At 42.6% G+C, this 14,085-nt stretch overlaps 1 protein-coding gene across 2 annotated transcripts in view; it reads left to right on the top strand.

The window, feature by feature from the left end:
* Positions 1 to 14,085, top strand: part of MYO1D (myosin ID) — a 276,727-nt gene that overhangs the window by 85,270 nt on the left and 177,372 nt on the right. For both annotated transcript variants that reach the window (XR_013975215.1, XM_080924358.1), the window contains exons 6-11: positions 884 to 979; positions 4,824 to 4,940; positions 5,420 to 5,623; positions 6,718 to 6,863; positions 6,937 to 7,051; positions 10,752 to 10,922. Coding sequence is in view for 1 of the 2 variants with exons in the window: in XM_080924358.1 (XP_080780484.1) it covers positions 884 to 979; positions 4,824 to 4,940; positions 5,420 to 5,623; positions 6,718 to 6,863; positions 6,937 to 7,051; positions 10,752 to 10,922 (849 nt within the window). In the remaining variant the exon portion in view is untranslated. The remainder of the gene's footprint in view (positions 1 to 883; positions 980 to 4,823; positions 4,941 to 5,419; positions 5,624 to 6,717; positions 6,864 to 6,936; positions 7,052 to 10,751; positions 10,923 to 14,085) is intronic.

Below are 14,085 nucleotides of genomic sequence, written 5' to 3'. Positions count from 1 at the left end.
ACAGGAGGACCTAACTGTGTGAAGTCTAGAAAATGGGTAAAGAACTACATCACTTCTACATCAGACCATGTGACATGTGGGGAATCAGTCAGAACCCTAGACGGGCAGAAACAGATGAGTGAATATTTACTAAAACAGTATTTATTAGATTAACTTACCCATTACTATCTGACTTCATTCTGAACAGGCTGAAAACCCAATAACTGCTCAGCCCATGCAGCAGGCCTCAGGACTTCAGGCCTGCAGTTCAGCCCATGCAGCAGGCCTCAGCAGTTCAGGACTGCAGCTCAGCCCATGCAGCAGGCCTCAGCAGTTCAGGACTGCAGCTCAGTCCATGTAGCAGGCCTCAGCAGTTCAGGACTGCAGCTCAGTCCATGCAGCAGGCCTCAGGACTTCAGGTCTGCAGCTCAGCCCATGCAGCAGGCCTCAGCAGTTCAGGTCTGCAGCTCAGCCCATGCAGCAGGCCTCAGCAGTTCAGGACTGCAGCTCAGCCCATGCAGCAGGCCTCAGCGGTTCCGGTCTGGTACTTGGAGGCATGGATATACCTGAGCTACTGATCTTCCTTGGAACCTTGAAGAAACGGAGTTCTTCTGTTAGCAGAAGAATGTAGTAATCATGGCTGGAGCTCCAGCAGCAACAGAGTAGATGGGCTGACTGACAGATACAAACACAAAAAGCAAGGCTTCCCCTAGACCCCCTTTTATCTAGGCTGCCACTCTAAGGTCCTGCCAAATTTGGGGGAGGGTCGTCTCAGTTCAGAAAGCCTGCCCAAGAGAATCTCTCACAGGAATACCCAGCAGCTGTTAGTCAATTCCAAATGCAGTCAAGCTGACAACCAAGATTATCCATCACAGTAATTTAATTTAAATTAAATATTTTTCAGCTACTCCAGGGAGGTTCTGAGCAGATGCTGCACTCTCTACACCTGCAGAAATCACTGTCTTCCTACAACTACATCCGTGTGGGGGCACAACTGAAGGTGAGTTTCTTCTCTGAGAACCAGGAGGAGGCAGGAGCACAGGCTGCCCAGCCAGGCCCTCCGCTGCCCTCGTGAAGATGAATGTTTCCTCCATTCTGCTTTTAAAATCTCAGTCCAAAATGGATTCCATCCCTGGACTGAAAACCTGGCTGACCAGCCTCGCATGGCTGCACTGTCCTCATCTAACAGAAGTTCCTCTCTCTGTGTTCAGGATTTTCTCTTAACATCTCTCAGTATTTGATCTGACTCCATTTATCTGAAACCATAAAAAAAATCACTGAGCACTAGCAAGCCTTCCTCATAAGAGTTCGTGTGATTTAGCCAAAGACGTGCTGTTATGACAAAATAAAATTTAAAAGCACTTTGATTTTCTCCTTTTTTTTTTTTTTTAATGTCTTTTGAGACAGGTAACCCTGGCTGTCTTAGAGCTCATGCTATAGACCAGGCTGGCCTTGAACTCAGAGATCCACCTGCCTCTGACTCCCCAAGTGTGGGATTAAAGGCGTGTGCTACCACTGCCCAGCCACCATTGTTTTATCCTAGAATAGTTTTGTGGCCCTTAGGTTGTTTCTTTGTCGGCCTTTCAAAAGGACTCCCGTTTTCCCTTCCCTTGCATGCGATCACTTGCATACACATCTGCAGGCCCAGTTTGCTCCTTATTTGAATTCGTTTTCCTCTGTTTGTCTCATAGTCAGTTTTAACAATGTGTTGGTAGAGGAGAGTGTGTAAAGAAGTAAATGTGTTGGAGTGGTTCGCTGGAGGGGAAACACAGAGAGCGCTAAGGGAGGCTTGGGTCACGGTTACCTCCAGAAGGGTAAGAGTATGCGTATGTGGGCCCTGCATTTCCGTATTTCTAACTTTTCTATAAGAAGTGCACTGCCAACAGGGTAGCACATGCACGTGACCTCAGTACTGCAGAGGGCATGACAGAACAATGACGTCACAGCCAGACCGGCTCAAACAGGAGAAAGCACTGGCAATTTTAGCTGGGAGAAGAATAAAAAGCTCTCTGCAAGGAAAGGGTGTGAGGCGTGTTTTTATTTAAATTACTGTCTCACTTATGCTACTTGTGCCTGGGTTGCTGGCTTAGCAATGTTTTCATTGCTGTTCATAGAAGCCGTTAATTTCCTATTCTTCGGCATCTAGATTTGCCGCCCTTTTACGCTTTTCTAAGAGCAGAAATGTTTGGCTGAAAATGAATTGAAAATTAAGCAGAAGAAGGCAATGGTCCAACTTTCTCTGCCTTGCCAGAAATGCTTAAATATGGATAGAGGACCCTGAAATCAACACTTAGAGCTGGTGACGGGACTACTCCTTTGCAATAAGACCATCTATTACCAAAATTACTTTGTGCCTGGTCATGTAGCCTAATACTAAGTATTAAATTAATATTTGAACTTCTTTATAAGTAAAATTCATCTTTTGTACTGTTTTTTATTGGTTTCATATTTGGATTTTTTCCCTTCCTTTCTGACAAAAACAGAGAATATGTGCTCAACTAACATCTAAGCTAGGGCTGGAGAGATGGCTCGGCAGTAAAGAGCACTGGCTGCTCTTGCCAAGGACCTTCATTTAGTTCCCAGCACCCACATGGAGGCCCACAGCCATCTCTAACTTCAGCACCAGAGGATCTGATGTTCCCTTCTGGTCTCCAGGGTATTAGGCACATGTGTGGTACACCAACATATAACACAGGCAAAAATGCCCATACACTTAATTTTTAAAAAGAAAGAAGAAACAGCCTAAGATATATGCTTACGCCCTGTTATGCAGATGATAATTAGTAATGATTTGTATGTATATTCATTCATTCATAAAAATCATACAACAGACCCTGCTTAAACAACTACATGTATTATATTACAATATAATCATTTCTCTCATACAAACATAAATGATTTTAATATCCATAGAGTATTGCATGGATTTTAGTGAATCTTAGGATGTAAGACTCATATGAAATTAAGATAGTTTGGGTCACAGGTAAGAGAAAATCTAGGTAAACTTTCCCAAAACAGTGATGAATTCACTTGACCCTGTGTGACAGCAGGTATTGGGGTGGTCAGATCCAGCACCTCAGCAACATAGGTGGGGTTTGCAGTTTTGTAACTTACAGCTCTGCTACCCTCAGTAAACTGGCAGAGGAAATGCCACCTTATACACACATGCCTCCCTAGAGACCCTTGCCTTCCACTGCCTATCATACGCTTTTTCTCATGCCTTCTGGATCACGTTGGCATCACAGGCCTGTGGCTGAGCACTCACTTGGCAAGGGGAAGAAATGGGTGTCTTAGGGTTGCTGCTGCTGTGATGAACCCCATGACCAAAAGGAACTAAAGGACAGAAGTGATTCATTTCATCTTCCAGCTTGTAGTCCATCATCCGGGGAGTCAGAGGAGGTCAAGGCAGTATACACGGCCCAGGAGGGGTGCTGCTTGCAGACTTGTTCTCCATGGCTTGCTCAGCCTGCTTTCTTATACACCTCAGGGTCACCTGTCCAGAGGTAGCACCACCCACAAGGATGATACCTCCACAAATCAGTCACTGATTGAGAACTTGCCCCATAAGCTTACCTGCAGGCTGTTGTTCTGGAACATTTTCTCAATTGTGGTTCCCTTTTCTGAGCTAACGCTAGCTTTGTCAAGTTGACCATATACTACTAACTAGTCAGGATAATGACCATGATCACTTTAGAACCAGGAGGCCTCCTGAAACTAGGAGCAAGCCAGAGATGAGCTTGAAGAGGACTAAACAAATCTCATTCTATTAGCAGCAATGAAATAAGAGACGGATGACTATTAGGGAAACGGCCAGAAATTTCCTTGTATGGGACAGAACTACAATCTCAACATGTAGTTATGAGAGTAATACCTGATGTTTGATTGCTTTTTTTTTTTTTTTTTTTTTTTTGGTGTGCTAAGGACCAGACAACAACCTGTAGGAAATGCTTTACTCTTTCCCTGTAATGCATGAGGAAATTAAGACTCAATAATGTTAGGCATCCATCCCATAGTGAGAAAACATTGACAGGTGTAGAAGCTTGCCTGGTCGTGCCTATAACACAGAGGAACATGTGCTCTTCAAGCAGAAGAGGTTTGTTTTGTATATCCTTCCTCAGTAAGTGAGCATCAGGCCAGGGCCCCATCCAGGCAAAACGAGCAACTTGTTGAGAAAAGGCTTAGTCCAGACTCCTTCCGGGAAACTGTAGTATAAACAGTTGCCATTTTTTACTCTAAAATCTGATGGCACACTGGTACATCCAACCCAATGTCCATGTCTCCTAGGGCTGTAGATTCATCACTGAGCTACTGTGCTCCAGTTAGAAGCTATGACTTCTTTTCACTTATCACATGAGAGAAATAATGGCATATAGTCCTGGACTATTCAACAGCTTCCTAAGTGACAGTGGCCGGTGGCTTTGCTCTGGGTGCTACTTTTCCTCACTGGGAACTAAGCCTGGCTATACAGTGTGAGAGCTGCTGCCAGACTGCACAGAGGACCTAGGGGAGAGGCTGCCGATGCAGTAGCCAGTCATGGACCACAGAGTTCTCACATTCAACGCTTTCATGTGTGACATCCCATCCCCATGCCATTGCCTCCATGGAGCATGGAGCTGTGATCTTCAGTGGTTCAACTCAGGACAGAAGCATTCAGAAAAGTGCCTGGTGCCTATTCTAAGTGACACAAATCTCACACACAAATAGCCCTCGTATATCTGAACAACATTTCCAACACAAAATATTTGTCTCCCTTAAAATGATTTACTACAGAGGCCTCTAGCTAAACACTTCAGTTTTTAGTTAATGCTCAGGTTTGTGACTTACGGTTTTCTGTTCATGTCTAGTCTTCCATCAATGATGCTGCAGAGTTCAAAGTCGTAGCTGATGCCATGAAAGTAATTGGATTCAAACCTGAGGAGATTCAAACAGTGTATAAGATTCTGGCTGCCATTCTTCACTTGGTGAGTCGGGACTCTCAACACCTATGGTCTCCCCATAGACACAGGGCACTCTTACAAATTTCGTCCCTCTTGAAAGTAAATTGCTTTGTGAAAATTTTGCTTGTGGTTTCAAAAACGGTATTCTGATTATTTTTGTTATCCTATATTATGATAGGTTTTCCAAACCACTGTGTTGTGATTTCCTTAGACCTTGAACTCAGCACAGTGGCAGCATTTGAAACAAATGATTCCTAGCGGCTTCCAAGGCCAGCACCATAGGCCAGGTGGCACAGATAGTCATGGACTTGACTCTAGAACAATATAGACCCTCTGTCGAACTGTCTGCTAAGACGAAAGGGTAGACGGGTAGAGAAGAGGGAAGCGCAAGGCAAGGCTTTCACATGTGTGCATTTAGGAAGGTAGATGCAGACGAGTTCACCTGAACTCATGTGTCAGAAGCTCATTGGAAGTGCTGTCTTTTGTTTTCATTTTTGATATAGGGAAATTTAAAATTTATAGTAGATGGTGACACGCCGCTTATTGAGAATGGCAAGGTTGTGTCTGTCATCGCAGAACTGCTCTCTACTAAGGCAGACATGGTGGAGAAGGCCTTGCTTTACCGGACGGTGGCCACAGGCCGAGACATCATTGACAAACAGCACACGGAGCAGGAGGCAAGCTACGGCAGAGATGCCTTTGCCAAGGTGAGACTAGCCCTGAACCGTGAGTAACAGCATGAGTGACGTTCTCTAAGGATGTCTTCAGACATCCCTGACAGTGAGCTTTTAGAAGCCATGAGACTTTCTGGCCATCACTGACTCAGTGAAGCTCCTGGTTTATCACTGCTAGAAAAGCAAACTAGACCAACTGTGGAAATAAGGGAGTTGACACTACTACCTCAGCAGAGTATGGCACTAGTACTATCCCTGCCTCGTTCTCTGCCATCTTCCAACGTAGCCTCACAAGTTCTCCTGTCTGCTTCCAGCCACAGGACCTCTCTGTGCGTGCCATGTCTCTGCTTGGGTTGTTCCTCTCCTATAGTGCCCTGTTCAGTCATGCCGCTGACTCAGCTTCAGGAAAGCCTTCCCAGCATTGCCTGAACACAACATAAATTAGAGTCTCTTCAGGAGGGGCTGGGGAGATGGCTCACACTCACTGTTAAACATGCTTACTGTTCATGCACAGGACCAAAGTTAATTTCTTACTACCCATTTGGGCAGATTCAACTACCTATAATTCCAATACCAGGAAAACCAACACCCCTAAGGGCACCTATATTCACCGACATGCAGGCACACATAATAATTTTTAAAGTCACCTCAGACAGTGTGTGTGTGTGTTCCTTCACCCTATTCCCAACACTTCTTGGAGTCTATGAGTTTCTGTGCACTTAGTGCTGTATTTCCAGCAAACTCTATGTCTGAGTGTCCAGCAAATGTTTAGTGAATGAATGAATAACTTCCTAAGTCTCCAAGTCCATTTACTCACAGCTTAAAGTAGGAACCGTTTCAGAGGTGAGAAGTACAGATGTGTCACTGATGAAGTAAGGCATTGGGCATATGCTTAGAGAATAGTCAGTAGTAGCCAATAACCCTATTTAATAATCCAGATTGCTTCCTTCAGTTTGGCATACATCATGTAGCTGTCTGGTAATCGGTGATGTACATGCTAATCATTCTACTTAGGCAGTAACACATGTGCTAAGCAGTCAGGAGAAGGTCGACGGGATTGAAGACATCCCAAACACAGAGACTCATTCCCAAACAGACAAGGATTTATGACATTCTTTCTCTCACAGGCAATATATGAGCGCCTCTTTTGTTGGATTGTTACTCGCATCAATGACATCATCGAGGTCAAGAACTACGACACCACAATACATGGGAAAAACACAGTTATCGGTGTCTTGGATATCTACGGCTTTGAAATCTTTGACAACAACAGGTAAACTGGGTATGATACTGAAAATCCTGCTTGCTTTCCTTTATTTCATCCTAACATTTTCTATCTCCTGTAGCTTTGAGCAGTTCTGCATTAACTACTGCAATGAGAAACTGCAGCAGCTCTTCATTCAGCTGGTGCTGAAGCAGGAGCAAGAGGAGTACCAGCGGGAAGGCATCCCTTGGAAACACGTGAGTGCCGCCCACCTTAGCAGTTCTGGCCTTTGTGGATTCCTGGTTGTTGTTTGTCTATCAGAGTGTAGCATCACTGGAAGCTCACTCTCTTGACTTCCGTCAGGTGGATTTATTTCCAGACCCGGTTGTCCCCGTTCCTCCATCCTCTCTCCTCTGTGATCTAATTGGCAGCGAGCCTCCCTCGGCTACTGCCTATCCCATTCTCTGAAGCCTGTGGTTGGAACACGGGGACACTGTATTCCTGTCCAGTTCCACACTCTCTGTTTTGCTGCCACCTCTCTCCCATTTGTGAATGTTTGCAATTGTCAGAGGCAAACTCTGCCAATGAAATGTAGACAGGAAGTGACCCTGGTCAGAGGTTCACAGCTGAGAGGCTGGCTCTCCAGGCTTCCTTGTCCCCTCCTGCTCCTGAGTGTGTGTCTTTGTTCTTACACATTTGTATTTTAAAACAGTTTTGGCAGTAGACTTTTAAACTCTCTGGTGTCTTCTTACACTTGTTTGTTCCTGTTTTGTGAGATTTTGTTGGGTTCCTTTGTTTCTTAGATGGTCTGACATTTTCCCAGGCTGGCTTTGAATCTTACTATGAAACCAAGGATGATCTACGTTCCTCATTCCACCCCCACCTTCCAAGTGCTGGGATTATAGGCTCTTACTGCCATGCCTGGTTGCTGAGTTTATAAAACTTTACCCTCACCACACAATAAAAACCAAACCAGTGTTTTTTTTATATCAAACACAGTATTGACATTTCAATTGAAAAGCTATTTGAAATGTCATATTAAATGTCAATTTAAATTATTTTTATATTCATACCTTCTTGTTTTCTATTCTATTTATTTATTTTAAAAAGAGAGTGGTATAATAAATAGCACTTCTGCCTAAAATTGCACCTTTGCCTTCCATCAAGTGTTAAATATTAGAATGCCTTAAAATGTCATTGAAGCATATGAGCATATATCTTACATATTTAAAATAAACCAGAGTTGTCAGTTTTATTATAAAAGAGCTACCTATTGTTTGATTTAAGCAGTTACCTCCCATAACTATTTAAAACACAATTCAATTAAGTTTATATGAAGTTTCCTAAGAATAAATCTTCTGTTTAATATACAATATAACTGAAGTTGAGGCTTTCCTTTTTGTAAGATGTGCACTTTTATTAAAATGGTCTCAAGTCAGTGTACAGACCAGCCCTTGCTGAGTTGAGGCCTTTTTTTAAAGATTGAATCTTATCATAAAACCCTTTATTCAGGTGTAATTTGGAGGTAACTGATCCAAAATATTCCCTTGAAGCTGGTTGGGGTATATATATGTAATCTCAGCACTCCAGAGGCTAAGGCAGGAGAATCACAAGTTTGAGGCCAGCCAAGGCAACACAAATAAAACCCTATCTTTAAAAAAAAAAAAAAAAAAAAGTTGGGTCTGGAGAGATGGCTCAGCAGTTAAGAGCACTGACTGTTCCTCCATAGGTCCTGGTCCTGAGTTCAAATCCCAGCAACCACATGGTGGCTCACAAGCATCTGTAATGAGATCCGATGCCCTCTTCTGGCGACAGAGTACTCATAAATATAGTCAAGAACTCCTCCATCAGTCAGAATACCAAGTTCCATGGGCTTAGCTCGCAGTGGGAGGCTTAGCAGGGCAGGAGTGACTAATGCAGACACCACAGAAAAGCTCAGTAACTCCGAAGATGAGGGAGTCATAACTGGAACAGACCACTAGGGGAGCAGAAACAGCATGTCATTGTGCCCCAGCATCATGGCTTCTGTTTGCCTTGGAACCCCAAACTTCTAAGCACTGTGCTTCCTTTCATCATTGTAGAATATTCCAAGAGTTCTCAGAGTGAGAAGGAAACGTGGGCTCTGTGCACCATTGCTGTCCTCATGCCACAGAGCCTTCCTCACATGTCCATGGCCTAGAATGACTCCACCATTACATTCCTTCATCTGTGACTGTCCACATCTAAGAGACAAATAATCCTACAGAAATTGTAACCACAGCTCTATGGTCCCATCCCAAAAGTGAATAACAATTCCTTTAGTATTGTTTCCTACTTCTTAAGTTGTTTGATTGTTGATGGTGAAAGTTTGCTTGATTAGATCCAAATAAGGACTTTGCTTTATGGTTGGTTGGTTGGTTGGTTGGTTGGTTGGTTGACTGATAGGTCAACTTCATGTGCTCCCTTCTTCCCTCACTCCTTCTCTTCATGTCCCCTTTCTTTTTCTTTTTTTCTTTGTAATCCTTGTTGAAAAGTGTGAGCACCTTTTCTGTAATGAGAATTTTTTTCTGTAAGGTTTCCCAGCCCAGATTTCTCTAATCCAGTTCCTGAAGTGTCATTAACACATTTCTGTGTACCTGCGTGTTCTGTGTATTAGTGATGGGATCTAGTGTCTTGACTGGGTTCAGGATTAATTTTTCTTCACAGCATATTTTATGACCTGTGTGTGAATGCCTAACTGGAGCTCATAAAAATCGGATTATCCCTCTGATTCATTTGCTTCTAAAAGCAAATGTTTTTTGTTTTTTAAATTTCTATCTTTACTTATGTGTGCATGCATGCTGGTCTGTATGTGCACCACATGATTACAGGTTCTATGGAGGCCAGAAGAGGGCATTGGGAACCCTGGAGCTGTGCTAGGACTGAATCAGGTATCTCCTCGAGAGCAGTAAGTGCTCTTAAGCAGGGATCCATCTCTGGAGCCCCTATAAGTCATTTCAACTTCATACTCTAGTGAACTCCCATAAAGTTACATTTTAACTTTCACTTCAGTTGTTTGCCTGAAGCCTTCTAAGAGTGTATTGTATACATGGTATGTTTTATATAGACACAGCTGGATTTTAGATTTTAATTATAAAGTTTGTTATTCAGATTCCACAGTCATAGAAAGAATGTTGCTACTGAAAGTGTTTGTATTTGGAGTGAGGGAGGGTATGACAGAGGACCTCCGATAAGCCATCCTGCATATTTCTCCCATATGGTGGGCATTCAGGTCACCAGAAGAACCTAATTTTTAAAAGCATGCACCATTAAACTTCAAACCAAGAGTTGCTAGTATCTTCAGGAGACATCAGTGGCTTCTAGGAATTTTAAGGTAATACCCAGGACAGAAGACTTTGCTTTCATAGTTCTAATATTTGAAATGTTAGCTGGTAATGGGTTTCCTTCATTTTTTTTTGTATTTTAGAACATTTTCTTCATAGCTGAAAATATAGTAATGAACATATAAACATGAAAACATGGGAATCCTTACAGTAGGGCTGTCCTGTGCATTGGACAGTTTAACAGAATCCCGACCTTCACCTACTCAGCACCCATAGCATTCCCCTTACCACAATAATCAAAACTGTCTGCTGACATTATGTCACATGCCCCCCAAGACAAAATTAATCTCAATCGAGAATCCCACTCATGAAAGAGTGGGATTGGGTGTAGGATGGGAGGCAGGAAGACTAAGACAAGAATTAACCACTTTTGCCTTAGTCCAGTCATCACTGGTGTTCCCTCCATGGCACAAGAATGAAAACATTAGGTTGGAAACCTGTTCATGTGTGCCCACTATAGTGCTTGACCTCACTGCTGCCTGTCCAGTTGACCCCGAGGTGTTTTGTAAGCTTATGAAATGAAAGGGGACATCTCTGTGTCTTGCCTGTTGGGGTTTCCGTTCTGCTGGGCATTGCTTTCCTGTTTGTTCTGCAGATTGACTACTTCAACAACCAGATCATTGTGGACCTTGTGGAGCAGCAGCACAAAGGCATCATTGCAATTCTGGATGACGCTTGTATGAACGTCGGCAAAGTCACTGATGGAATGTTCCTTGAGGCCCTTAACAGTAAATTGGGCAAACATGGTCATTTTTCCAGCAGAAAGGTAATAAGACCTTCCTCTTACCCTGAGCTATAAGACTTTTGCTTATTGTTTGGTACAGCAACACTGCTTTATAATAGGTTAAAAGAATGTACAGCTAAATAAAGGGGAGAGGCCTGATCCTCTGGTAAATGATGTATCTCTGTGAGTCCTGCTTCTCTGATACAATGATGAGGTTGACAGAATCGTAGTATCCAGGAGAGGGAGCTACAGACTAAGGAATTTGCTAGATGCAGGAAAAATGAACAGGATTCTTTAAAAGCATGATGTCATTTGTAGCCAATAGGTGCTGAGTCCTCATCCATGTGCTAGAATTTTATGCCCTGCATCTGATAACTCTGCATAAGAAATTGCTTTTGTCCTTGACTTTCCACCACAATTGTCACTGACAAAATATGGAGTGTGTTCTGACTGCATTCTTCAGACCCTGCGACCTGCTCAAAAATGAGGAATTTTAGCTGCAGTTGTTATGGAGAAATGCATTCTTTCAGTGTATTGAGTAAACTTCCAAGTCTCCATTTCTTTTTACAATCTAAAAATGCCACAAATAAACCGCATTTGCATAATAATCGGTAGGAGTGTGGTTCTCAGACTCTTGCACGACTAGTGTTTGGTTAGGAGTCTGTTTTGGGGAGGGACACCTCATCATCACCCCAGGCTTCCCCACAAATACAAACGCCTTGTCCCTTCCCATCCAGAAAGAAACAGGAAGCAGTTCTGTCTCTCTGGAACTTTGCAGCAAATTGCCACTGCTGCATGAATAAATCTGCTTCCTAGCTCTGTCCCCTTTAGAATTATGTAATCTTAATGGAGAAGTTCCACCATTAACTACAGAGAAGGTGTGAATCATCTGTAAATTGGTTATTAACTGATGCTTATCTCAGGGCACTTATTTGTAGCTACAAGCTGGTCTTGAGCTAATGCAGACTGATCTTTGACATTAAGAACCTAGGTTCCTTCAGCCAGTTCCCACTTATACTGCAAAGGTTTAATTAAGTATCTCTTGTTTAAGCAGGTCTAGTCCCCAGTGCTGAGCACAAAACTGCACAAAGTGGAAAGTAACCTTAATCACAGTGAGACATTTAGAGGGCATCTTTAGGCACATTGCTGACTGGGAGTCTAAAGATGTCATCACAGGTTGTGGAAATTCATCTACTAATATACCCTCTGGATACTAGAAAGTCAGTGTTAGTGAAACTGTATCAGTTTATCATACCAGATAACTTTTTAAAATTGTTTATATTTAAATAGATATTTTATAAGTCTCAAAAATGGCATCCCAAATTATTATTCTATCTTTTACCGTGGCCGTTTTATATAGCTGAATTAATTAAATTGGTTAGGCAAAAAAACATTATTTCATTTTATTTTATGTGTATGAGCATTTTGCCTGCATGTATGTGCACCATGTGCATACAGTGTCCTAAATGGCCAGAAGACAGCATCAGATACTCTCAGGCTGGAGTTGTGGGAAGTAGGACTCAAACCCAGTTCCTCTGAAAGGGTAGCCAGTGCTCTTCACCACTGAACCATCTGTCTGGCCCTTTAAGCAGTTTTGAAACATAATCTTATTTTCTTCTTTTTGAGATGGACTATAACTTTATTTTTATGTGGTATGTGTATGTATGTCTGTGTGCAAGCATATATGGAGGTCAGAGATCAATGTCCTAGATCTGTCCAACTTGTTAAAAATAATTTATATTTATTTGTGTATTCAGGTGTGTTCATGCATATGTATGCATTGGCACACATGTGGAAATCAGAGGATAACTTGCAGGAGTTTGTACTCTACATGTGACTCAGGCTTGGTGACAAGCACCTTTGCCCGTTGAGCCATCCCACTGGCCTCCTAGTGTATTCTTTGAGACAAGTTCTCTCCCTGAGCCTGGATCTCCCTGATTGAGCTCTCTTGACTGACCAGCAAGCTTCAGGTATCCTCCCGTCTCTGCCCTACTGGCAGTCGGATTACAGACATCACTGTACCCAACTTTTATATCATTGCTCAGCATGCACATCAAGTCCTCATGTACTGCTGTAAACACTTCACCAACCGAGCCATCCCGCAGCCTCAACTCCTGGGGAATTTTACCTAATAAAAGATAGAAATGAAATAGCCAAGTTGTCAGAATAATTCCATTGGTTTGTATGTTAAGCCAGGTATCATTTGCTATTGCTAACTCATCAGACAGACTTATTGGCTTATTACATAAAAGATTGGTGGCTTTTATTTGGGGCTAAAAAATCTTATTTTTGCATTAAAGGTACCATGGAGAGGCAGTCACATGATCTAAACAACTATAAAACATTTTAAAATAAAAAGCTAAATAATAAGTATATAACAGTACAAAAAAACTTAATGGATTTATGTATGTGTGTGCTTTGCATTTTATCCAAATATAAGAGTGGCTCATAATTTGAATATTGTTCCTTCATAAATTTTACAAATTAAAGGATATTTCAAAAGGACAGAGGTCAGAAGAGGCAGACAGGCTAGAGAGAGTGCTCAACAGTTAAGAGTGCATACTGGCCTTGCAGAGAACCAGAACTCAGTTCCCAGCACCCATGTCAGGCAGCTCACAACTGCCTCAACTCCAGATCCAGGACACCAAAACCCCCGTCTGGCCTCTGAAGGAACCCACACTCAAAATGCACAAACCCTCATACACACCACTAAAAATTAAAAGTGGAGCTTTGAGAGATATATTTCGGAGATATCTTTATACTAGATGCTTTGGTCTCTGTTTATTTAACTCTCCACTTTCTCAATAAGTAATTATTGAAAGAGAGACAGAGCAAACCTCTGACTTCCTGTAATTCTTCATTTGTGAAACTCTTAGATGTGGGACTTTGGGCCAGATCTCTGGGTCAGTGATGGGAGTGACTTCTGCCACCTTTGCTGCTAGGTCTGGCTTGACTCACACCCCACCCCCCATTTCCGCTGGGCCAGGCTGAACAGAGCCAGCGAGAGGCTCCGATGCAGGGTGCAAGAAGCTTTGGGAAAGGAAATCTCTTCTCAAATGGCAGTGTCAACAGCTCTTAAAAGCTCTCAGACGTTGGAATGATTCTTGCACACCTTTACTCTTGAGCAACTCCCCCCATATGTATACAGTTTTTGAAATGGTTCAGAGTCTGACAACCGATACTTACTATTGGCTTGTTTTGAGGA

Source organism: Micromys minutus, assembly GCF_963924665.1.
Source record: "Micromys minutus genome assembly, chromosome: 10".
In the NCBI taxonomy this organism is placed as follows: domain Eukaryota; kingdom Metazoa; phylum Chordata; class Mammalia; order Rodentia; family Muridae; genus Micromys; species Micromys minutus.
Note: the sequence above shows the minus strand (reverse complement) of the source record. Positions and strands in the feature narration are given on the sequence as shown.